Raw genomic sequence first — 24,552 nt, 5'->3', positions numbered from 1 at the left:
AGTGTAACATTTGTTAAAGTTGTATATTCAGTCATTTGTATTTATTTATTCCAACATGCATTAGCCTATACATCCATGACAGTGCCTCTAATAAATATATTTATGGAACCACAATGATAGCCATTCTGCTCACAAAATAATTTTTGAACATGCAAAGGGAAATGTGATCAGTTGGAATCGGCCAAATTCCCACCAAACCGCATCACTTTAGGTGTTTACTCTTTGCAGGAGACCCATCAGTCAGAATCCTGATGTATTTACTGTATTGTGAGTTGGTTGAATTGTTATGATCCAGGAGCAGATTTATTCAGAGGAGGCACTTCCTGTGATATTATATTTTGAGTCAAATAGGCAGGATCTCTGCATCTCGTTACTTATATTTTCTTACATTTAAAAGATGAGTTAGGAGTTGATATATTAAACATCTTAAATACCATAATGTGGCTGCAGGGGGAGCCAGAGCTCAGTTATTTGTTTTACTGGTTGCCAGTTTAAAATACTTATAAATAATAAAATGCATATATTGCTTCATGCACTCCCTAATGCTATTTATTATTACTATTAAGTGATGTGTGAAGTTGAGTACAACACTGTCATTTTGACAATTTGAGCTGTGTATCACCAATAATGGTAATAATGGCCATATAATAACAAAACAATACTTTAAGTGTTTTATAATGTCCCCAAAATGCTATTTTAGACTAACGGAGAATCAAGTGTGATACAATGAATGCATCATGCCAACATCCTCTTTTCATCTCCAGGTTTTCACGGGTCTTCCTGTCTCTGTCACATCTTTTGAAATGTGGCTCGTGGTCGCTTCTGTGCCGCTGCTTCTTCCCGCCCTCCTCATCGTGGCGTCCGGTCTTTATCGTGTCAAAGTTGCCGCGCTGTGCCGTGGCGCTCTGGCCTGGGCGCTCAGGATGCTGCGAGGGAGAGTGTGTGTAAGGAGCACCCACGCCTTCGTGTTCACCGAATGCACCCATGGCAAGTCCGACAGCGTCCTGGAGACCTTTGACCTCTACGCCGACACACACCCGTCCCTCTGCGTCGGCCCACAGACTGGTCAGTGTATGCAGAATCACTTTAGCGCATTAAGTTATGAGGAACTGTCTTCATGAAATCAGGGAAGATGATTTTATATGAAAATCTCACAGATACAAAGCTGTTGGAAGTTCTTTTAACTCTTAAAATCAACACTGCGATTGTTATATTATACTCGATAGTGTCACATCATGTTCTTTGTGTAATATTTGACATAAAACTGTCATATCATTCCTCACTTTATAAAAATAAGACACCATTTAAGTTTATGCTAGTATTTGACCAAAAAACATATATAAAAGGATGAAGTCAGCATCAATCCGATGTGGGGATCAGCATCACCTGTCATCTCTCCTGTAGGTGAAGCCCTGGATGAAGCGGTGAGGCGTGTCCGTCCCTCCAAGGTGTTGGAGCTCGGGATGCACTGTGGCTACAGTTCTGTCCGCATGCTGCGTCTGCTGCCCCCTGCTGGCAGGCTGATCACAGTGGAGCTGGACCCACTTACAGCAGAGCTAGGGGAGGAAATCATACTGGTGGCCGGCTTCAAACACTCCCAGGTACGTCCAGGGAAGGATGAGCTTCTTCTTTTTCTACTTCACTGCACTTAAATAAAAGAAAACATGACAAATTATACTCCTTAAAAGGGAAAGCTAAATTGAACAGAAGGATTCTGAACCCCTCTTCAGTTCCAGGTGTTGACATCGAGCTCAGCGGAGGCCATCCCAACTTTGGGTTCATTTCTTGACCTCAACCGAGGGACCAACGAGGGGCTCAATCTGGTGCTGATGGACCACGACCCCGAGCGGTACCTCCCAGACCTGCTGGCTCTGGAGAGAGAGGAGCTCCTCTGCCCCTCTGGCTGCTCCGTCCTTCTGATCCACCAAAGAGCCGGAGACCGCAGAGGAATCCTGGGTCACATCAGAGCGAGGCCCGACTGCTACAGCGTCAAGTCAGAGCTTCAATTCATGACGGAGATCTTCTACCAAAAGAAAAGCACAAAGGTTAATATGTGAGAACACAATCTAAAGATGCGTGCTTTCAGTTTGTGTGGACTATATCAACCAGTGTAAAATACTGACTGTGGCTCCAAGAATTATAGGATAAAAAAATGTGATATATACATTATTTTCAACAAAACTGTTGTTAAAAAAATACTTTTTTCTCATTTCTATCCTCAATATACTAAATTAAATTGTTTATTTGTAAGTGATGTATTACAATATCAGTATGTACAAAAAGTATTAATTCTATAAATTACTGAGAATTTTAAATATCTGATTTACAGCCAGGAAGGAAAGATTAATATTGCTGTGTATATTTAATTATTCCGGTTGCCTCATCATATATTTGGCCCTCAAACCACAAACAAGATAAAATAATCCTTTTAGTTCCACAGCGGGGACATTTGCAGTGTTACAGCAGCAACAGGGTTAGTGCAATAACAAGAAACATTCACAGTTAAAAGCTTAATATAATAATAAGTAGTAGACAGTCTGAACTGCTGAATTCACATTATTGCATATGAAGTATTGATATTGCAGAGTTTAGTATACATTGTCAGATTTGGTATTTGCAATAACACATAATGATTCCAATAACACACACAGGTGGAGGAGACACAAACATACGACTTCCTTTGGTTTGAAATATTAATAACAAAATCACAAAGCTGCTGACATCATCGGCTCCCTTCACAACAAAGGAAACAAAGAAAACACCACTAGATGTAGTGCACAGAGAAACCACTTGATGGCGCTCTCTGCTTTTTAAAAGAAGATGAGCTCAGGCGTTGATCCTGGGTTTGACACAGCCTTTAAAGGGAGATGCCACCCATTTTAAAGACACACGTTATCCCTCCAGGACACATCAGTAAATACTTGTAAACCTCAGGAAATGTAACCTTTGAATTTATGACCTAATTTCTCTTCACGTGTCCTGATTCAGTCTCGACGAGGACGACGAGCCACACCACACTTGTTTTGATTCACACTCCCTCTTGTGCATGTTGTGATATTTATTTTTCAGACCCCAGTGTCAATGTTTACAATTCAAATTAAAGCATTATTCAAGAAATAGCTCCCAGTCGTTTTAACACCCCCCCTTTTCTCTTTTTTCTTTTTATGCCTGCACTAACTGGCCATGAAGTGTACGATTTGGTGCTCCAGCATGAAGTGCATCTCAAATGAGGAGAATCACTGTGGTCCTGTGGGTAGAACTCAGATGGAGTTTTCCAAATGTGCCTCTAATGACACTGCAGAGGCTTTCAAAGCAGCAGGAAAGCCATTACATGGTTTAGAGACAATTTAGTGCAGCATTTAAATAAATAATATTGCTGCAAAAACGCAATTTAATTAAATGCAATATTTCCAAGAGCCGTAGGGGCGGGTCTCGACTCGAGGTCATTATTGTTGCACAACAGCGCGATGAATGTAAAATCATACAAACGTTGAGAGCTCACTGCAGTTAAAGAGACACAGGTAGAAAAAGAGAGTCAGGGGAAGTGGTGTGAATTGTCAGCTCCTATAAATTAGACATTGAGATTGGGTAATACGTGGTCGGAGAGGAGGGCTTTGAAAAGCCATCCAGTTAAACTGTGAACGTCTCCACAGAGGAAAACATGTAATGGAGCTGGGCGAATCTGACGAGCTGCATGAATACTTTATAATCTCATGCATGGATCATTATTTGCACAGCAGGAGAAATTGCGATTCTGTTTGCTGAACACAGAAAATGACACAGGAAAGTGTCGCTGTCTGCTCCCCAACTGGTAATACGACTTCTGTTATTGAGAACTGCAGAAGCAATAAACAACCAACTGATTAGTACACACAGTATCATAATCAGCATCAGAATGTAACAACTTTAATTCCAAATTAAGACGTGTTACATTTGGCAAAAGGTGACGCCCACTCAGAGGAAGTGATTTCCTGCATGAAAGTCAAAGTAGTGAATATTATTATCACTAATTAGCAATCTGGAGTGTTTGGCTTTGAAAATAGCAGCATTCAGTTTGGGTGTAATCAAGTCGTGTCTTGATGACAACAACGATTCAAGTCTTTGGATTCTTTTTTTCTGGCACAGTGTGTTGTCTTTGTAAATATTTACTGCAAGTTTCTGAATCAGCATATGTATACACCAGTTTTGAATTATGACTTGATTATCCCATTTAGTAAAGAAAAATAACATGGCATAAATGACACAGTCATTGTACTGAAAAAAAGTGAAAATAAAAGCCGGAACACTTTTTGGTTGCAGGATTTACACTCATCCCATTGATTCCCCGCCAGGCACATGTATACATATGTTTGTGTGGAGAATTAGGAGTAAAAGGTGGGAGGTTGGGGGCAAAACTGTCCTCTAGGGCCCCTTCCTGTAGATAACCAGTGGAGAAAACATGATGAAGTGCCCTATATGTTGCCCTTCCAGTGGAGAAAACGTGATGTAGTGCCCTATATGTTGCCCTTCCAGTGGAGAAAACGTGATGTAGTGCCCTACATGTTGCCCTTCCAGTGGAGAAAACGTGATGTAGTGCCCTATATGTTGCCCTTCCAGTGGAGAAAACGTGATGTAGTGCCCTATATGTTGCCCTTCCAGTGGAGAAAACGTGATGTAGTGCCATCTATGTTGTTCTTCCAGTAGATAACACAATATGTAATGCCCTCTCGGGTGCTATTCCAGTGGAGAAAACTGAATGCAGGGCCCTCTCTGGGTGGCTTTAAAATTGAGAAAACATGATGCCATTGGCTGCCATACATTCTGCGTGCTGATGCCCCACTATGTGCACCTGCGGCTTTATAGTATATGTTTCACCCCTGCCACTCACATAGCCTGTCTGCCACTGCTCACGTTGATGTTTACATATTTGTCTATTTGCCTTCAACAAAGTGCAATGCACTAAGAGATGATTTTTTGATGTTGCCAGGCTTTTTGGAGACACTAGCTGAATTACAATAATTTGATTAGTATGCAGCATGTCCCAAAATAGCCAGTGTGTGTGTGTGTGTGTGTGTGTGTGTGTGTGTGTGTGTGTGTGTGTGTGTGTGTGTGTGTGTGTGTGTAATTACACAAAGTAGACCATCCGCAATGATTGCTCTTTAGCTTCCACTGCTATCTCAGCCTAGAGAGTCTCCCAACTTCCCACAACACAAGTGTCAGAGCCAGGACGTGGTCAATTTCTCAGCTGTCAGAGATGATTTAACATTTCCTTGCACTCCTTTCAGAGTAGCACCAGTGTACACAGCGATGTACAATCAAGTGTAAACACCATGCTCTACGACCACCACAACCTTTCGCCCCTTCCTCCAATTTCCCTAAAAATTCCAACTTTAATGGGTTCAATTTCTGGGTTCCTCCTTCGTCAAGCTTTGAACTACTCTCTGTGCTACGGAGCCTGGAGAGCTGATGTAAACACAGCTTTCAATTATAAATCAAACTCTAAAAGAGCGACGCTCCACTGCCCTCGGGCCCTCTGCACAAAGGCCCAGCCTTCATACCCAAACACCCCACATCAGACTGCTGGGAACTTATATGGCCATTCACCAGAATAACTCCACAACTGAGACACAAACCTCTTCAGTGGCTTTGAGCGTCAAAGTTATGCAGAGAATGTTATGCTATATCTTTTGTATGTGCTGGCTGTCATACCATCTATGACTCTATATCCGTCTTAAAGATAATGCTTTGGCAGTGTGAGCAGTTTTGCTGGATTCTGGTCACATTTGTATTTGTCTTGATTTGCAAAATGTCATCACAGTTACAGATTAAGATAATCATAAACTAGATATTGTGTCCGTTGTATAACAACTTTCTTTGCTATTTAATGACATAACTATGTAAACGAGCATGCTTGGCTGCTTTTGTCTCTCATAGTGTGAATGTAGAAAAACTGAGGAGTAACATAAACATTCATTTGAGATCCTGTTTTGTGTCACCTGGCATAAGCAAATCCAACTTTCACTCTTCTTTTAGCTCTGTTTTGGTCTCTTTTGGACTCTTTTGCTGCCAAAAGCTCCCCTGTTTCCACAAGCTAGTCGCAAACCTCGCGAACGATGCTGATGAGAACGTTGAGAGTGAAGCAAAACAGGAAAGTTGCGGCCCAGAAAAACAAAACAACTAGTTTAAAGTCCCGCCCCATAAGGCTGACTGGAACTGTCAGGTAATCATAAGAAACCATTTGAAGAACCAGCATGTGCTGTCATTTTGTGGAGACAGTTTAAGGGGATACACTTCATAAAGTCACTTGACCCAAAGGAAATGTGAAGCTCTTTTACCCAGTCAGAGTTGAAAGAGTGTGAAATGAACATGACATTTTGTGATCAGTGGAAACAAACACTATCTGTGAGGAGCTCCACTGTTGAATTCTTTCCAGTCGACAATTACGACTGCATACAAGTGAATTGGCCCCGACTGCACCGCTGTCTTTTTTTCTTATTTTCTTTTCAAGTCAGCGTGTTTGGTTGCAGAATAAACATCGTTTTTACAGCAAAGTCATTTTAAATTCTCGCCATGTTTCTTCTCAGGCAGTGAAGGAACAAAGCCTTCCCCTCTGCGTCCGGTTCATCAACTAGAGTGGGTTGAGTCAAAGGAGAAAGGAGACACTTGATGGCCTCTCCAGAGACCAAGGGACTTCTATATTTGGTACACTGTGATAGGCTGTGATTATTCTCCCCTCACCCCTCCTTTTCTTCAGGAGTGAGGACACAGCTTTATTTTTAAACTGTCTGTGGAGTTGTTTATAAGAGAGATGCAGGCTTGTACCTACCTGTATCTGTCTGCACTGTGAATCCAAAGTACATTGATTTACATTTATATAGATCTCTTTCTCTCTCCCATGATTCTTTTTAAATGAAATTATATTTACTATTTTACTGAATAAGTCCCTTTCGTCCTGTACCTTCAACCTCCGTTTTATTCATACTGTCACCCAGTTACAATTATTAATGCTATTGATGCTACAATGTTAACATTGTCTCTGTTAATAAGTGTGCTAATATGCTACTGACAAAAAACATACATGTGATAACATTAAATTGGATAAATAAAAAGTATGAAGATTAAGCTATTTTACATTCACTTAAAACACACACTTGATAAAGGAAGCTTCCGTTAAGCCATGATCACATTGAGGAGGTCAGCTCCTTTGCTCCTCATTGTTCTGACGAGTGTCAGCTATTGAAAAATGAAAACACAGCTTCTCTTTTTTAATCTGTGGAGGGATCTGACAATGTGAAGTGAATCTACCACCCGCCTCTGACCCAGACTTCAACCTGCAACATATGCATTCACACACACACACACACACACACACACACACACACACACACTCACGCGCACACACTCACGTACACACCCTCCCTGTGGAGAGAGGGAAGATTGAGAGAAAATAGACCTCCCACCATGCGGTGTCTTAAGAGGGCTGGAGCCTCTCAGAATGTACTTTCTCTGCTCCAGGTTGAAGAGGCCTCCTACGCTTGAGATTTTGTAGTTACGGGGAGAAGCGAGACATGCTGTCCATGTCTCATACTCCAGACGTTAAGAGCACTTGCGTGGTGCTGAGGGAAAATTGGACACGCACACAACTGTCCTTACACATTTTTCATTTCGATATGTAATGGTGACAACATGGCTCCAATAGAAATACGAATAGCTTTCATCTTATTCAACCTGTTTCATTATTGAAGTACGCACTTCAGAACTGTACAATACAAATACACCATAATATATGTATTATTGACATGGTGAATAATCTAGCATTGCAACAATACATTGTTTTATTTCAGAAAAGTATTTCTTTTCCATTTCATACTCCTTTCAAGTCACAATTTCCGATGCGAAAGGATTTCCATGAATGGGAAAAAGTGAATTGTCTGCTGTCATTTGCATTACGGCATTTAGTATCAAGCTAGCAACATGCTATAGCATGCTATAGCTATCTGAAGCGTTAGCTTACTGAACATCATTCTACTGTTATTACCGGGTTAGTTGCCTAATTATTCGGTTAAATTCTAAACTGGGATAGCAGCATACTTACACACGTTGGTTTTCCGCTAAGATAGAAGCTATTGTAGCTAAATGAAATATGCTAAATGCAAGCTAAAAGCTAAAGCTAGCTAATTGTTAACTGATAACACAGGGACATTCCAAATTGTGAGTTGAGACAAAATGCAAATTGCATTTTAGAGGCGGCGTATAAATGGAAAAACATAGAAACACACATACAGAGCTACTTTTCCTCCACTGAGGGAACTTTCCATTTTTCATGCTTTATTTTTGTATGTCTTTTCCAAATTTCAAAACCTAACCAGGCCTTGTTGTTTTCCTGGTATTACAAACGGATTCCGCTCATCCAACGGGCCCATATAAGAGAGAGAAAGACACAGAGAGATGCAGGACAGATAGAGAGGGTCGATGAGGGAAGTGGAGGGGGAATACTCTTGGTGAAGAGATTGAACAAGTGCAATTACTTCAATAAATGTACATCGACAGGACATCTTATTATCATTGACCTGTTATGTATTATTCAAGCATTTGCTTGGCCCACCAGATTCAAATAGATTGGGTGACTATGTGTGTGTGTGTGTGTGTGTGTGTGTGTGTGTGTGTGTGTGTGTGTGTGTGTGTGTGTGTGTGTGTGTGTGCGTGTGTGTGTGTGTGTGTGTGTGTGCGTGTGTGTGTGTGTGTGCCTGTGAATGCATGTAGCCAAATGTTCATTCTCTTGTTCGGTATGGATTGGACTCAACTGTTTTATTAATGGCTCAATTGTGTTTCTGCATCATCAACCTTTCAAAGCCCACTGAGGGCGCATCGATTTCCGCACAAAATACACACAAAAAGGTGAGCCTGAGAAATGAACGCATTGATCTATAATTTGCCAGGAAAATAAGACATGAATGGCCACTAAAAAGTTCTCACAGGTGAGCAGAAGAGAGGATTATTTGATTGAAATGCATGGTGTGTATTCTTCATCACTTATCCCCGACTTTAGAGAGCATATTATTTCAAGGTGATCAGTGACAGTCAGCAAATTAATTGTTGAAGTTGTTTGTCCTCTGATATGGTAATCTTAAACTGGAATCGGGACCTTTGTATTATGTGGCAGAAACAAAAAAAAATAATAAAAATCTCGGCAAAGTGACTCCATTTATACTCTCCACATGCTAACAGCAATAACTTTACCACGCTGATGTTTAGCAGGTATCATGTTTACTATGTTAACTATTTTAGTTTAGCATGTTAGCATGCAAACATTAGCAAATGAACACCAAACACTAAGTAAAGGCTGATGAGTAGGTCATGGTGGTGCAACATAGAACAATCAGGGAATCACTAAAGTCAGGAGGATGCATCTTCTGGGGATCATGAATCTCTGTGTAAGATTGAATGTCAATCACCCTTTATGTTGTCGAGGTATTTCAGTCTGGAACACACTGGACACTAACATGGTCATCCCTGGAGCGGCTTGCTAAAAACCACTGTGTGTTGGTAATTAATAATAATCTGAAAGTGTGTTCACAGTAAAAAATAAGAAAAGGAGCTAGATTCAGTTTCTGACCATATTCAAGCAATGTGAATTGCAAAGTTTATCTAAATATACAGTATTTAATAAGATAATGCCCTCAAATGCCCCATACATGCTGCATCCTGCCCCCACAAGAACAGGCTTTGTAACGTCCTTATTTCAAAATGGAGAGTAATTCCAACCCACCGCCATGGGTGGAGCAGAAACTGTTATGAAGCCACTGAGTTTATTTCCCATGAGTCCATTACTGCCGAAGTAGCCGTAGATATATTACGCCTCGAAGCAGAATAAGCATCATGTGATCCATGGCTGTTTTTCTTGCGATAGTTAGTAGAGTCACAGTATCATATGAATTTTAAATTAGACTATTTGATATCTGACCAACACACTTGAATTGAGGCCATCTTGACGAATCCCTAATGGCTTAAATTCACTTCCAGGGCCCTTCGCTGTTTTTTTTTCTTCCACTGTCCGTCTTATTTGCTGTGTATTGCTTGTGATTTCTGCAGAGATTCACCTGCACGCAGCCCCTAATGACTGCTGTGAATGTCTAATCTGATGCATCGCCATGGTCTCTTTCATCTTGTTTGATAATGGAGGACAAGTGCGCCTCAATCTCCCCCCGTGTAGACCCTCGTTTTATAAGCCCACATGAGAAGAGAAGGCAGCATTGCTTGTCGTCCAAATGGACTTTTCATTAGGACACAGAATGGGTTTGGGTCACAGCTGATCAAATCTCAAACAATGGAGCAGCTTGCAGACCTGGAGCAAGGTCCATTTAGTAGCGGTTTTCTTTGTTACTGATGTGAATCAAGGTGCGTCTGAGTGTTTGTGCTTGTGTGCTTTATGTTGGCTGGAGTATAAGAGAGTCTGTTGCATTCAGTGCATTACTGTGAAATGTGAGTTTATTATTACAGAAGGTCAGGAAGATGAGACTGGTCAAGATGGTTTTCTTAAAATGTTGTTATTTCATCATCATCTTCGATATTTGGTCTCTCAAGAAGAAGAAAAAGGTAAATTTAGTAGCTTTCAATTACATTCCCACCATTTCTATCAGCAGAAGGTGTTTGCTCAGTTGTCATGTAACTGTAGACGTTAGTATTGCCACTTTAAGTCCATATCATTTTAAAAGCTAAGGTTCCTTATTGACCTTGAAAACAGCAGTTAAGAAAACAATCTCACCACATGGTCCATTTGTTAGCAGTTCTACAGCTTTAAATGGCACCTGCTGCACTTTCACAAATGTTCTGCGGTCTGATTTGCAGTCAAAAACGTGTGTTCATGCAATTTAGCATTTTGTTCTTTAGGGTTCAGTGTCCAATAAAAAGTAGGGCATGAAAACAAAAATGGGAAAAGGTTTTGTTACTTTCATACTGCTAATTTGGCTGTTGGGGAGTCATTATGCTATGTTAGCTTTTCAAGCACACGGAACTAATGATTATTATCAGATCTCCAAATCCAAATGCATATGCCACAACATCACAATATTGTGCTGTATTCCCAGCTGCACGGCGGTGTTTGGTACAATAATATTAGATTTCTTCTCGCTATCTCTCTGCCCCCCATATCATGGCCATTATCCTCTGTAAGCGAGCTCAGAGCAGAGAAGAACAACCCTTCAATAAAAAATGTTCCCTTTTTTTTCTTTTCTCCACAGATTTATTTTAGTTCTTTGTATATGATGTGAACGTAGCACTGGGACATTAAGTGGTTAGAGGTTATAAATCAGACACTGATTAAATCTGTCTGGGCCAGAGTTTTTCCATTTCTCCTTGAGTGCAAAACTGACCTGATTTGGATGCTTTTCCTGACAGGTCTGTATATCACGGTGGGTGTAACTGCACTGTGGCACATTTCACGCCATTAAAGCTATCTGTGGGTCTATTATACTTCAAAGTTACAGTATTCTTGATATGAGCCCCGTGCGACTGGTGAGCGTTGCATTGTGTTGGCGGCATCTTTACAGGACGGTGGTCTTCAACGTGGTCTTCTCTAAAGATATTTTTTTTACTACTTTTTACTTTTTGTAAAACATGGATTTATATAAGAGAAAGCACCACATGCTTTGTTCTTTTTCCTCTTGTGCAATGTTTCATCAGGCGAGTGCTTTTTCTTCCTTTTGAATCGTCGGACCTGTCAAGGCCAGTTTAAAACAGAATACTTTCTCTCCCATTTTCGCTCTCCTCCGTGCTGCCGGGAGGTAGTAGGTCACCGTGCTGCAGGGTCTCAGGTTCCCCTTTAATCAAGTAGATGTGGAAATAAAAATGAATCATTTAATGAATCAATGCACTTATACCTTGAAAACCATTTTGTGCCGTTATTAGTAGATGCAAACTAGGAGCTAAAGTGCATCTATTGTGAAAAATTGTATGTAGGCTGCTTGTATTATTCGTTCACCAAATAATAGAAGTCACGGTGCTGCATTTCTCATGTGAATGAAGCATTGGAGATGTGGAATATGGCATCAGAAGCTGCATTTATTGTGAATTAGATGTGGCTCCCAGGGTCATTTATCAGTTCATCTTTTTAGTTAATACGGTTAAATACAAAAGCAACTCAAGGAAAGATCCATTCAGGCAGCTGGCTTTTGGTTGGCAAAGCTGAACATATGGTTAATCACCTTTTATTTCCACTAGTTCTAATTAAGATACTCTGCAGCTTATTAATGAAAATGTGGCTTAAAAAATAAATAAAAGCTCTGTTATGAACACATTTCTTGGAAGTTTTTATTTTATCTGATTTTATCAGTTTTAAGTTTGATCAGATAATGTGTGCAGCTGTCGTCATTTTCCTCACAAATACCTCGAAATGAATCCAACAAATCACTGCTTGCTTGTTTGGTTTTCTGGACCTTTTGTGCCGATTCCCACCACAAATACATCTGCCCTTCAGCACTGAAGTCTTGGCTTGCTTATCCTGCAGATGACACCCTCATCAGCCTGTCCATCATCTTCACTTCCAGAGATGACATCCAATCTGTCATGATTCTGATGAGTTCCCTCTCACACACTGAAGGGACTGGGAGATCCAACTCCACATCATGTGACTCGGAATACATATTGTATCCAACTCAAATGTCACTAACGCCAAAAGATATATTCATTTTGAGACACACATTTTGCTGTTTTGCTGTCCCTTGTTTTGACAAAAAAAGGTTGCCAGCAACCAAAGGCCAATAATTGGTTACCAATTTCAAAAAAAGGTTGCCAACCTGGCAACCCTTACTGTTGAGCCTTATTATCATTGAACAAGAGCTTTTTCCTTGTGTAATATCACAGAGCAATTTTGGTTTTCTATGTTTGAATAGTGAAAATTGTTGCCTGTAATTTTATGAGGCTAGTTCAGGCAAAGTGTTAGGCAAGTGAAGCTATTCACAATTTAACAAAGAACCAACATTTTACTTTACCCCAATCGTTATTAAAGGTACTTCAAGGCCCAAGTCTATAATAACTCTTGTCATTAATAATCAAGCTGCAGAGCAGCTAGAGAGAAAAATAACAAATGGATGTCAACACCAAGACATATTAAATACAATCACATTATTTATAACAACCAGGGATCACGACTACTTCTGTGTAAAAGGAGAATAATCACCTGACTCTTCAGTTCTCCTCAGAGCTTTGTGCTGTGTTTCCGCTCATTGTTTTCCTTTTCGGGGTCGCAACTTCACTGTTTCGGTTCAATCTCACCGCTCTTATAGCGTCACTTTCTGGCACAGTTAAACATCTAGTTTTAGTAATTCCACTAATAAAAAGATTCAAACAAAGTTGAAAATACAATTTAATTTCAGCAAATCCAGCTTCAGCAAACAATAGAAGTGCAAAGTTGATCTCATTGTAACACAGTGTATCTCAACATAAAGCAGGTTACAGTGCTTTGTTTCTGAGTTTACCCTTTCTGCCACGTGTAAAAATAACTCCACTGATACAAACTGATATTTCAACATAACACTGGCTCCTCAGCTTCCGCCTCACACGCATGCAAATTCCCTTTATAGTTTTTGTTGGAGAGCAGCTCCATGAATCCAATAAAATGCTGGTTTAGTATTCACAAAGCATTTGGAATCACACTACATCCTGTAGAAAACGGGGCTCGACCTTGTTTTTCACATCATTCGCATTGCTGCGCATTATCATATGTTACGTAAATATTCTTGTCAAGTGCAGACACCATAATAATCTGCGGACATTCGGGAAGATAGAAGCTACTATAATTAGACCAATCTGCATGCGCGCTGTGTGTTTTGCGCTGTTAGTTCTAGGATTCGAGATGCAAATTGGATCCCAGAAAGCCTTCAGAGTCACCTAACGAAACACTTAATGCAAGCTTTGATTGCATTTCACTTGTCATAAAAAGTGATTTGAAAGCCCCTCTCTCTGCATTAAATCACCATAATGAAGCAAGACAAAAAATGCCGTGGCCATTAGCACATGGATTACAATTTTTAATCTGCTGAAGCTCATTAAATTGAGGCTCATGTGCAGGAGAGAGATTATTCCGAAGGAGAAATTGTCGTGCTTCTTTTATTATTGGACTGAACGTCTGTTGTTTGCTCTGATAAAATGGGATGTGGCCGGACAGTAACACACAGTATCTGTGTTCACTGCAGGGCACTTCATAGAGCGTGAACATGGCAACAATAGAGGAGCAACATTCCCCATATAACACATTTATTTTGTGATATTCTAATACAAGCCTGTGATACAGGCAACCTGTCCAGGATGCGCCTAGCCTCTCGTCCAATGCATGCTGGGATATAGGCTCCAGTTACTTTTGTAGGTTTTGCTTAAAAGATGGTTTTCTCTTATTCAATTAATGTGAATACATTTTTTTTTTCATCAATTAAATGTGCAGATATATATCATAATCATGACAAACTGGAAAGGGATGTTTGATTAAAAAGGAATTGTTTTCGGAGAAATGTACGCTGCTTTGCTTTCTTTCCAAGAGTTATGGAATTTATATCAGCTGGATTCTGGATTATTGTCATCATCACCGTGAGGTACCAGAGACTCCAGGAGTTTCTTTGTAGCGATTTAACAACCTTTGACATGACGTGTTACTTCGTGAACTGTAGATGTGCTTCCCACTCTTTATGCAAAGCTAAGTTGGACATCTCCATTTCCAGCCTTATTTTCAACACACGGACATGGAACTGATATTGACCTGCTCATCTAAATCTCAGGAGGAAAGCAAAACAGTTTCTTTCCCAAAACGTCTAACTGCACCTTTAAGACATTCAGCGGGATGATAGTGATTCATCTAACATGCAAAACATTTCTAATGCATTTGAAAGTTTGCTGTTTCTGTGAAGACCCTCCTCCTCCTCCATATCCGAGGTGTCCCTGTTATTTTTGGTCGTCTGTTGCAGGTGCTGATTGGAGTGTCGTCAGCTGGATCAGGTGTGGCCTGGCCTGAAAGACCTTCTTCATTTGGCAGCTGGGTCTCTCTGGGGGAGGAAATCCTTTGTGTGGCTGGCGTGACACAGTTGCTGTGGCTTATGTTCTAGTTCTGTTTCTTTGTACACACTGACACACATCCATACATGCACTTCACTACTGATAACTGATACTTCCGCTTCACATGGATTGACTTATGTTATTATGTTTATTAAAAATAAATTGCTTCTTGTTAGCAGCCCGCTCGTTTGTCTCCCTGTTTGTTGTAATCTCTGAGCCGGGTTGTGACCTTTGTTTCTTTGTTTCTTTGCAATTGTGCAGCAGGAGCCCCAAAAAGTTTAATACAAAAAAGTAAAGGTCACTTTTTCAACGAGGACGTTTTGGCCCACAGGTACTATCTGTAGGTGTGGTTGCTCCCTACAATAAGACACATAACAAGGAAAGAAGCTCAGCTGTACAGCTTCCTTGCATTTTTCCAATTCAACTTTTCTGTAAACTTTTCAGTGCAAGTGGCGCAGCTGCACATATCCTGCAGTAACAGCAGCTGACCTCGTGGGTCTCGCCTCTTGACAGTACTCCGTGTTTGTCTCTGTGTTATTCCATAAATACGAGATAAGGGCCATGGCAGATCCCATGTGTAACTGTGTGGTTAATTGAGACCTAGCATCAGTGACCCCGGTGTCGGCCCAAGACCTCCTCGCTGCCACCTATCACTCACGCCGGGTAATTGGTAGCGCTGTAGCCGCAGAGAGCTAAAAACTGAAGCGCTGTGACTGACAGAGTTTTGTCTCTTTTGGACAAAGCATATGTTTCCTTTTAGAGGAGGTTTTATGAAGAAAGCTAGAGAAGGAAGCAGGAGATACTTTTATGTTAAAGGTTTTGTGAAACGGTGCTTTCTTTTGATTTACCGAAGTAGACCAAATTCACAAAGTGGTAATGAGACAATTATTGTAAAGCTTTCAAAACAAGTAGTAATAGATGGATAGTTTACATAAAAAAACAAGTGTATAATTTCTAGATTTTCCCCTTTTCAGATAGCTATTACTCCCATTTCAACACCATCTCTAAAAATATGTTATGTTCAGTAATTCACATCTGCAATTCAAATCTTTTCAGCAACGTAATGCAGTCTGGATTACATTTCTGGAGAACGTTTATGTTTAATACATCTGAATGACCTTCACTGTCAACAAATTATATTTTCCAACTACGATATTATTATTGTTTTCTATGTTCAGGCAACTCCAAGCACTTAAGGTCAGGGAAATATTGTGGACTTAGTAAAATATTGAAAAACGATGATTTGAAGCATGAGTGAATGTGTTTTCAATATTTAAATCTCAATCTTTGCTCCAACTTCCCAAGCATCTTAGCAGCCTAAAGCTAACAATACGCGCCGTGCAGGTAGCGAAGACTGTTGGGGAAAAGCAATGTTGCCAGGAAACGTAATCCATGCAGCAATTATATTTCCCCCAAAATGTACTTGGCGAAGGAAAACATCATTAACAAAATTAATTTTTTTGGACACAGGTTGGCTATTTGGAATCAAATCAAGGTGCAACACTGACAAAAAGAGATTTGAATAGAGGTTTAAAACACAAATGCATAATGACACAACAAGCAAATATTGCATGTGTGTGTGTGTGAGTGTGAGGGTTTTATGTTATATCTCTGCATGCAAACAAAAGACTTAGCAAAGCATTAAAATGCTTGTGAATGATATTTGAAAAATTCAAACATCCTTCCCCATCATAATCAAGCCCCCTCAGCGCTCCCTTGCATCCCATATTCATCAATCAATAGTTAATATCTTCCTTTAGATCTCCACTTTCCTTTGAGTTTTTTGTATTCAATTAGCATGACCCTCACAAGAATACTGCCTCTGCTGTGACTGCGTTCACTTCCATCCTTTCTGAATGGCATTTCCACCCCGAGAGAGGTGACACAATGAGCAGCCCCAGGTATTTTTTCACCCCTCCAGAACCGGGGAAGGGGGGCGATGTGTGTGTGTGTGTGGTGGGGATTGTGGTGAGGAAGAGGGGAGGTTTCAGTATCCCCAGGGGAGGGCAGCACAAATCCGAGGGAACAAAAACGCATCCATATTTGGCAGGGCTTTTGTCTCCCCTGACAGCCGAGTGTACCGAGGGGGGCCCGCAATAATGAATTGGATTAAATGCGAAAGTAAGAAAGCATGGCTCCTCAAAGGCCAGTGTGTGTGTGTGTGTGGGGGTGGGGGGGTATGCAAATGTATGTACAGTTTCAACACTGAAGCGGATCAACGGTCCATTTTTTAAAAAAAAAGAAGAAAAACAAAAGTTGCGATTAGCGATATAAGAAAAATAATTCCCTTATTTCTATGCTTGTTAAAAGAGCTCTCTGGAAAAAAAGATTGCCTCCTAAATGCTGCCAGCGCTCGCCTTGTTGTCTCTCGTGTAGGAACATGTAAGAGGGCCCTAAGAAATTCCCTCTTCAATGAGAAAAAGATGAGCGCGGCGCCGCATTAAATCATACATATGAAGTGTGTAAATCACTGCTCACACACGGCCTGTAAACTGATCAAAACACCTGATACCAAACAGCACAGCGCATGCTACGGAGCTAATTTAATCCTGCTCATTATATATTCCATTACTCTACACTCTTCCAACATGACCTTAAACCTCCGCGGATTCCTTTTATTGCTGCACTTTAATGTATAAATCTCCCGACGGGAGAACAGCGGTGATTTTGATTTGCATTTTATTGAGCTTTAGATTTGTCCCGGGATAATGATGAGACGTGAGGGCAGCGTTAATGCTCTCAATGTTGACCACCGCGGTTCACCCTCTTTGTCTTCTTCGCGTTGTCTCTTCTAGATCTGCCGCTTGTAATTACTTTCAGATATCCGGAGCTCGGTAAAGGACAAGGCGACGTGACCTCGGCGTGCGCCGCCGACAAGGAAAAGAACACAACGATATGAATATATGAATTTCTGTTCAAATGTTTGAGAGGAAGGAAATCTCTTCACACATTAACGTGTTACTAATGTGTAGAGCTGAACACACACTAAATGGATTAAACCCCCAAATGTGGTCCTTGAGTTTAAGTTTAGCATTGGGCCAAAGTCCTAATGGATCGGCTGTTTGACCTTCAGTTTTCGAGGAGTCACGACGCCCATAAATTGCCAGGATGATCAATAGTCAGGCTGTTGGGCGACCGAATGGTACATGAAAAATTCTGGTCGGCTATCTTGAGTTTGAGCTGTAGCGTGATCTGATTTCCCACATGGCTGCTGTCCAAGGATCCATTATTAACCATGATTTAATATTACTGGAGAACTTTAGTCGTGACGATGCTGCGATGGAAACAAAACCGAACTGGCCAGTAATCTTCGGTCTTATTTTTGCTTTCCACTCAAAGTACAATTTCACAAAGCATCTCTTATTTTGTTGTTGTCAACTTTCCTTTAATGGGACTTGTCCCCTGAAGCTTTAACCCACTCATACAACCTCTGATAAGGAACTAATGTGAAGCACCATCCCTTGCATTAAACACTCAGCCCCTGTGGGCTTGACATGTGGACTGTTTGAAGATGTCAGTTTACAATTACAATCATACAGCACATGTGGTCAGCCTAAAACATCATATCTGTCACGTGAAGTTTTCAGAGCATCAAAACGTCCTCAAGAACTGAAAACACACACGCTGCATGATCCACTCTCCTGCTCTCTGCTCTGTATGCTCACCATGTGGTGTGACAGTCACAGTTGTGCATGTTAGTTTTGTTAGATTTATACGGCCACAATATGTCTCAGAGAGGCGGTTTCCTGGAAGAAAATTCCATTTCTCACTGTGAATGTTTCTCGTGATTGACAGCAAGGGAGCAATAATTTAATGCAGCAGTCATATGAAAACACTCAACTCGGTTATAACAAAATTAAATAAAAATACAACCGAAACGTTGACCAAACAGAATTACAGCCGAGCGTTTCCTGTGATGAATCAACTTGCTGTGTGGAAGTTGTTTTTCATATTTTGCGAAATAATGAATGGCAGCTAACAGCCTCGTCTGGAGGGAGGAAACAACTTTGTGGAGTTACAACACAAGTGACTCGCACAAACCTACAAAAAAACACTGGTATTTCTGCTCCGTGCCATCCATCATTATGTCAGCCAAGCATCGCGTATTTCGGAGTATGTGTACAAATATTGTAGCACAAGAAAATGTCTGGCCCTACAATTTAACACCACCTGGCACTGAGAATGTGGATGTTTGAACGTCCACCATTTTGTCAGGTCTGCGACAAAACAAACATCTTTTATCTAATCCCTAAATGCTCTTGTTGGAACATTATCTGCAGGTTCTCTTTACGGCGCTTTTGCAATTGTTTATTTGTCGTTTGTAGCCACATTTAGTTTTTCTCCGACCTGTTCACTGCTATAAAAGTGCTGAAAAACAAATTATATTCTGATTGCTTAGTAGTTCCCTTAACAGCTCTTCACATAACCAGTTGACAAGCAAGATTACCCATCAGTCATTGAACCTTGCGGCTGTACTAGCATAGGGCTATGCTAGCCCCCCAATATTGTTTGTTGTATTACAACGATCCCAAATGGACGGCTCTAACAATGTCCGTTCACACCTCGCAATAGAAAGCGTCTCGAGTGACCACTTGTTCACTTCACCGCTCTATATATGCAAATAAACACTTCCTGTGCCTAGTCTGCCGGAAATTAAAAGAAGAAGAAATCCAAACCGAGATGTTTCACAGACTGATGACGAATCTCTGTAGCCTTTCTGAAATGTTCAGACATCCTAGACAAAGCCAGTGCTAGCTGCAGTACTTTGTTGAGTTGCCTCTTAGTGAAATAGGAGAAAAAGGAGGAACAAAAAGAGAACAGTTACTTTGATGACATGTTTTATCTGTTCCCTCCTTGTCTGGGACGCATTAACTCGCATTAGTGTTCACACTAGCAAAGATATCTGGTCCAACATGCCCCAGACCACCTGGGCGAGAGGTGTAGTGATCGGATCACAATGCACCTTGCTGGTTGTTGTATTTAGAGCTGTCCACTCGCCCATGAAATGCCATGTGTACACATTTGTTTATTACTCTCTCTACATTTACACAGGTGGACTTCTCTAATAATGTTGCTACTTTGTGTCCTGGCGTGAAGGTTAATTGCACAAATCTGACGGCTCGGCTCCATGTACATGTTTGTTAATCCAGCTTCCTCGTTCCTGCACTGACATCTTTGTTTACGGTTTGTTCCCTTTCTCAGAGTCGTAATCCCTTTTGTTGTCTCATCCTGTTTTTTTTTCCTTCCCATTCTCACAATTGCAGAGCTGTACCTGGGGGGCTGCAATTCCTCCAAGCTTAACAATGGGTTTAGTAATGCAATGCAGAGAAATGACTTGGGAATATTCTCTGATCCGCCACCTCTATGCTTCAGGGTTGGTCGAGTTCACGCAACACAAACTACTTGGTTAGGAAAAGATCACCATCGGTTAGGGTGGTTGTTAGGACCTGAACCCTCTGCACACGCCGCACAGTGACGTCTTCCCGTCCTTTGCTCGTTGTTAAGGTGGACGCGAGCGTAGGTCATTTTGAGTACCGTCTCATTCTGGGCTTTAAAGCTGCACATTGTAAACTAATCGGTCTAGCGGCCTCAAGCAATCTTTCTTTTTAGTGGAGGAAAAATATAGAATTCCTAGAATCAATAAACCACAACACGCTGCATGCTCATGTTTTTCAACAAAGCCACCCTGTGACGCTTTTCACTCCTGAGGAGGACGAGGGAGGCAGACGACGTGACATTGGAGCTGCTTCCTTTTAGTGCACCGAATTGTCCAAACCAGAATTACATCACTGATAGATAACACACTGGAATCCTCCGCTACGCTCATCATCCTCACAACTACTGTGACTTGAATACTGCAGAGCAAAAACATTTATTGTACATGTTTGCGACAACACCTCTTTTTTTTTCAAGTTCAGTTGGGGTAATACCAGAAATTGTGCACTCAAGGCCTCCCTTGACACGGTTTAACTACAGTGGAATTGCACGGTATTGGCCTCAGGCTGTAACGCTCTTGAGAGCCCAGAGGGGAGCGCCTCTCCTGTGTGAATTGTAAAGGTCACGGCAGTTTCACTCCCTCTCTCTCTTTCTTTCTCTGTCTCTCTCTCTCACTCACCACTGAGAAAAGAACACAAGCTGATGGCCTATTGAGAATATTGTTTTCTATCTCTGGGCCCCTATAGCGCATTTCCAACGCTGCCCTTGGAAATGCGTTTGAAAGGCAGCTCACAGCATGGCAAAACACACAACACGCTCTTGTTGATGCCCTTGGTGCCTCTCAATATGCAGACCATAGATAATGGCATTCACTGCACAGTAGGTACTGACTTTTCTTGCCCATCCTTTGAATGGGTACACTGCCTCATACTGTGCTTTGTGTTGTGCTCTCTTGGTAAACAATGAGAGCTGCATTGATGGAGAAGGAAACTGATAAAACGTAGACACCGGCAACCCTGGGTGGACGATGAGCTGGCGTCTCTTGTAACCAATATCATCGTATTTTTCAACAGGGACACAGTTCGAGAAGATTGAAGTCGTCCCGCCGCAGATAACAAGCTGCGCTCACCGCTGATTGTGTTGCAGCGGAGTAAACAAGATATATTCTTCACAGTTTGCTGACAGTCAGGTGAACTGATCAGGGGGCCAGCCAAGCAGATGGTGTGACGTTTGGGGAAATACTGTTGCAGTGTGGTGAAATCCGCTCCCTGGTTTTGTTTAGTTTTATTTATCCAAATCAAATAAGCAGCAAGCAGAACAAGCAGGGAGTAAAAATGGTTTAATACATGGAGATTTATCGTTGATCCGATTCGTGCTTCGTATTTGTGGTTCCAAGTTGTGAATAACTAGATTGTTTCTGTCAACTTAATCTTGCCTCTGTAGCTTTCTGGGTTTTTTTTGTCATGAATTACACCCGAGTAAAGGAGGGTGATAAAACAATATATACCATGAGAAGATATAAATGTGTCTACTCTCAGTTTCCTGATTTATCTGCTTTGTAATTTACAGGATGTGATAACTACACATTCCAATCTGGTTATTTTATTCCTCAACAGTTTCTTGCTTGATTTCCAAAATATTCACTACATCACACAATCTATTGCAATATAAAATTACAAATACGCCGATGGAGGATTTGATCCATTTTATCACTCCGATATGTGTTTATTTGGGAAATACACTTACCTCTTGCCTCGAGTGAAGGATACCATGTCATTAACTACGAAGCTACAGCTGAGAGTAAATTAGCTTAGCTTAGCCTAGCAAATACACCAGAAGTAGAGAAACAGCCTGTTCTCCTGTTCGTGTGAAACCAAAAGTCAACGTTGATGTCACAGTTCAGCCGTCACTCACCTGCCCACCCTCCTTCTTCTTTAAGCTTTATTGGCAGTTGGCAGACAACTGTTTGGTGCATTGCCGCCAACAACTGATCTGGAGTGTGGATCAGGATGTCTAGTATTTGCAATACTTATTAATACTTTATTTTATTTTTTTAACACAAAATACCTGGCCACCCTGCTACACTCATTCCCTTCTGCATTTCCTCGTCAGCTCTATCACTCACCTGTCCACTCTGCTGCACCTACTCCCTCTAGTATTTAATGTCTTATTTTAAGTAAAACATTATCAACATTTAAAACTGCGTCCAAAATCTGAGAGAAATACAATTCTCTTGAAAATGTAGTTTAGTTGTATGGAAACATGATTTTTGTAGGAGACAGGGTTGATAGCCAAAGTAAAGAAATACTCATACCAGCACCGCTAAAGATCACAAATAATACTACGTTTTGTTAAATAATTAGAATGAATTTAAGCTTTAGAGAGAGAACCAGGCTCACTTGTTTCCTCTTGCTTCCCGTCATAATGCTAACATACAGAAAGCTAGTGGACACCCAGCTCAGCATTATACACAGATATTACAAATATTATAGTCATCACAACTTTGTTGAAAGAGATATCAAAAGCACAAAAGAACCGGTGTTATGTTTGCGAGGCAACAAGTCGTGCAGCAGCAGTTACCCTTGAAAAGACGAGCAGAGACGGAGCACACAAACACCTTCGCTGACTGACAGAAGTGTTTGAGATGAGTTTTAAAGAAACAATTGCGAGACCATCAAGGAATTTATTTTAATATACACTGCCAGTGGGAATATGAATAATTGATGTGCGTGCATGATAAATGCTGACCTTGTATGAAAACGCATCGTCTTAACAGTACAGTCCTGAACAGTACTTCATTGTTGCAGGAGATGGAAACACGTTGAGTTCGTGCACGGCACATTTGTTTAAATAATTAATTGGAAGAACCACATAACAATGTCATATTTTAATTGTTTAAAAAAACATTTGCTGTCAATGCACCAGTTATAGCTCAGCCTCAGGAGCAGTAACGCTTGTTTCTAAATGCATGAATAAACACTCATCACGTGTTCTTATATATGCTTACCACCTTTTTAGTGTCGCACAAAGCATTTATATTGCGCTTGGAGATTCTAAATGGGAGCGTTAAGAAAGTGTTACCCAAAGGCAGTGTTGGATATGGCTTCACTTAGACCACAGCTATTATGCTGCTGTGGCTATGTGCTGGATGTGAGGCGGAAGATATATCCACAGTGTTTTATATTCTAGCTGTTGTTCTACCAGGCAGGTTGACTAAGCACGGCCTCATTTGCAGCAGCAGCAGCAGCTGCCTGGAGGAATAGCTCCGGTGGGATGGAGGGATAAACGCACACACGCATACACATGGCTACTTGAGCACTTTGATGGTACTTGTTCAAGGAAAGTAAGTGTGTTGTTTATTCAAAGTTGCACTCGGCAAGACATACATCTTGGAAAGCCTGAGTAAGTGCTGAATAGAGATGAGCATCGTGACTAGGGCAGGGCATCAGTACTCAACACCTCGACTAAAATAACACCGGCATGTAGTCTCAAAACATCTCCTGTCAAATGATACCTGCAATTGATCCTTTTTGTGGCGTAATCTAGAAAAAAAAGTGTCTAGTTGTATGGGTTTGTTACAGCCAATCACCTCAAGTGTTTGATTTACGTGTGTATATATATATATATATATATATATATATATATATATATATATATATATATATATATATAAATATATATACATATATATATATATATATATATATATATATATATATATATATATATGTATATATATATATACACACACACACACACGCACACACACACACACACACACACACACACACACACACACACACACACACACACACACAGATGTCATTCACATGAAAGGTATCAAATGAACAGTGTTGGGGTAGTTACTCAGAAAAAGTAACTAGTTACAAGTTACTAGTTAATTCTGAAAAGTGTAACTAGATTACTTTACTAGTTACTGCATTTGAAAAGTAACTTCACTACTAGTTACTTTACTTTCCATTTTTTTAAGCAAATGTCCAAATTAACTGCAAAGATACATGGACAAACATCATGGCCCTTTCATCACTTTATTTACAATGTTCAATAAAGGGCATCTCTTAGCCTTTCCACATA

General features: G+C 40.7%; 1 protein-coding gene across 1 annotated transcript; it reads left to right on the top strand.

Moving 5' to 3' along the window:
- Positions 1–803: 803 nt before the first annotated feature.
- Positions 804–2,057, top strand: LOC306745741 (catechol O-methyltransferase-like; the record flags this gene model as incomplete). The annotated part of the gene is made up of 3 exons (XM_079228581.1): positions 804–1,065; positions 1,405–1,601; positions 1,731–2,057. The coding sequence occupies 3 exons, from the start codon at positions 804–806 to the stop codon at positions 2,055–2,057; spliced, it is 786 nt and encodes a 261-aa protein (XP_079084707.1).
- Positions 2,058–24,552: the final 22,495 nt, after the last annotated feature.

Source organism: Taurulus bubalis (assembly GCF_910589615.1).
Source record: "Taurulus bubalis genome assembly, chromosome: 13".
In the NCBI taxonomy this organism is placed as follows: domain Eukaryota; kingdom Metazoa; phylum Chordata; class Actinopteri; order Perciformes; family Cottidae; genus Taurulus; species Taurulus bubalis.
Note: the sequence above shows the minus strand (reverse complement) of the source record. Positions and strands in the feature narration are given on the sequence as shown.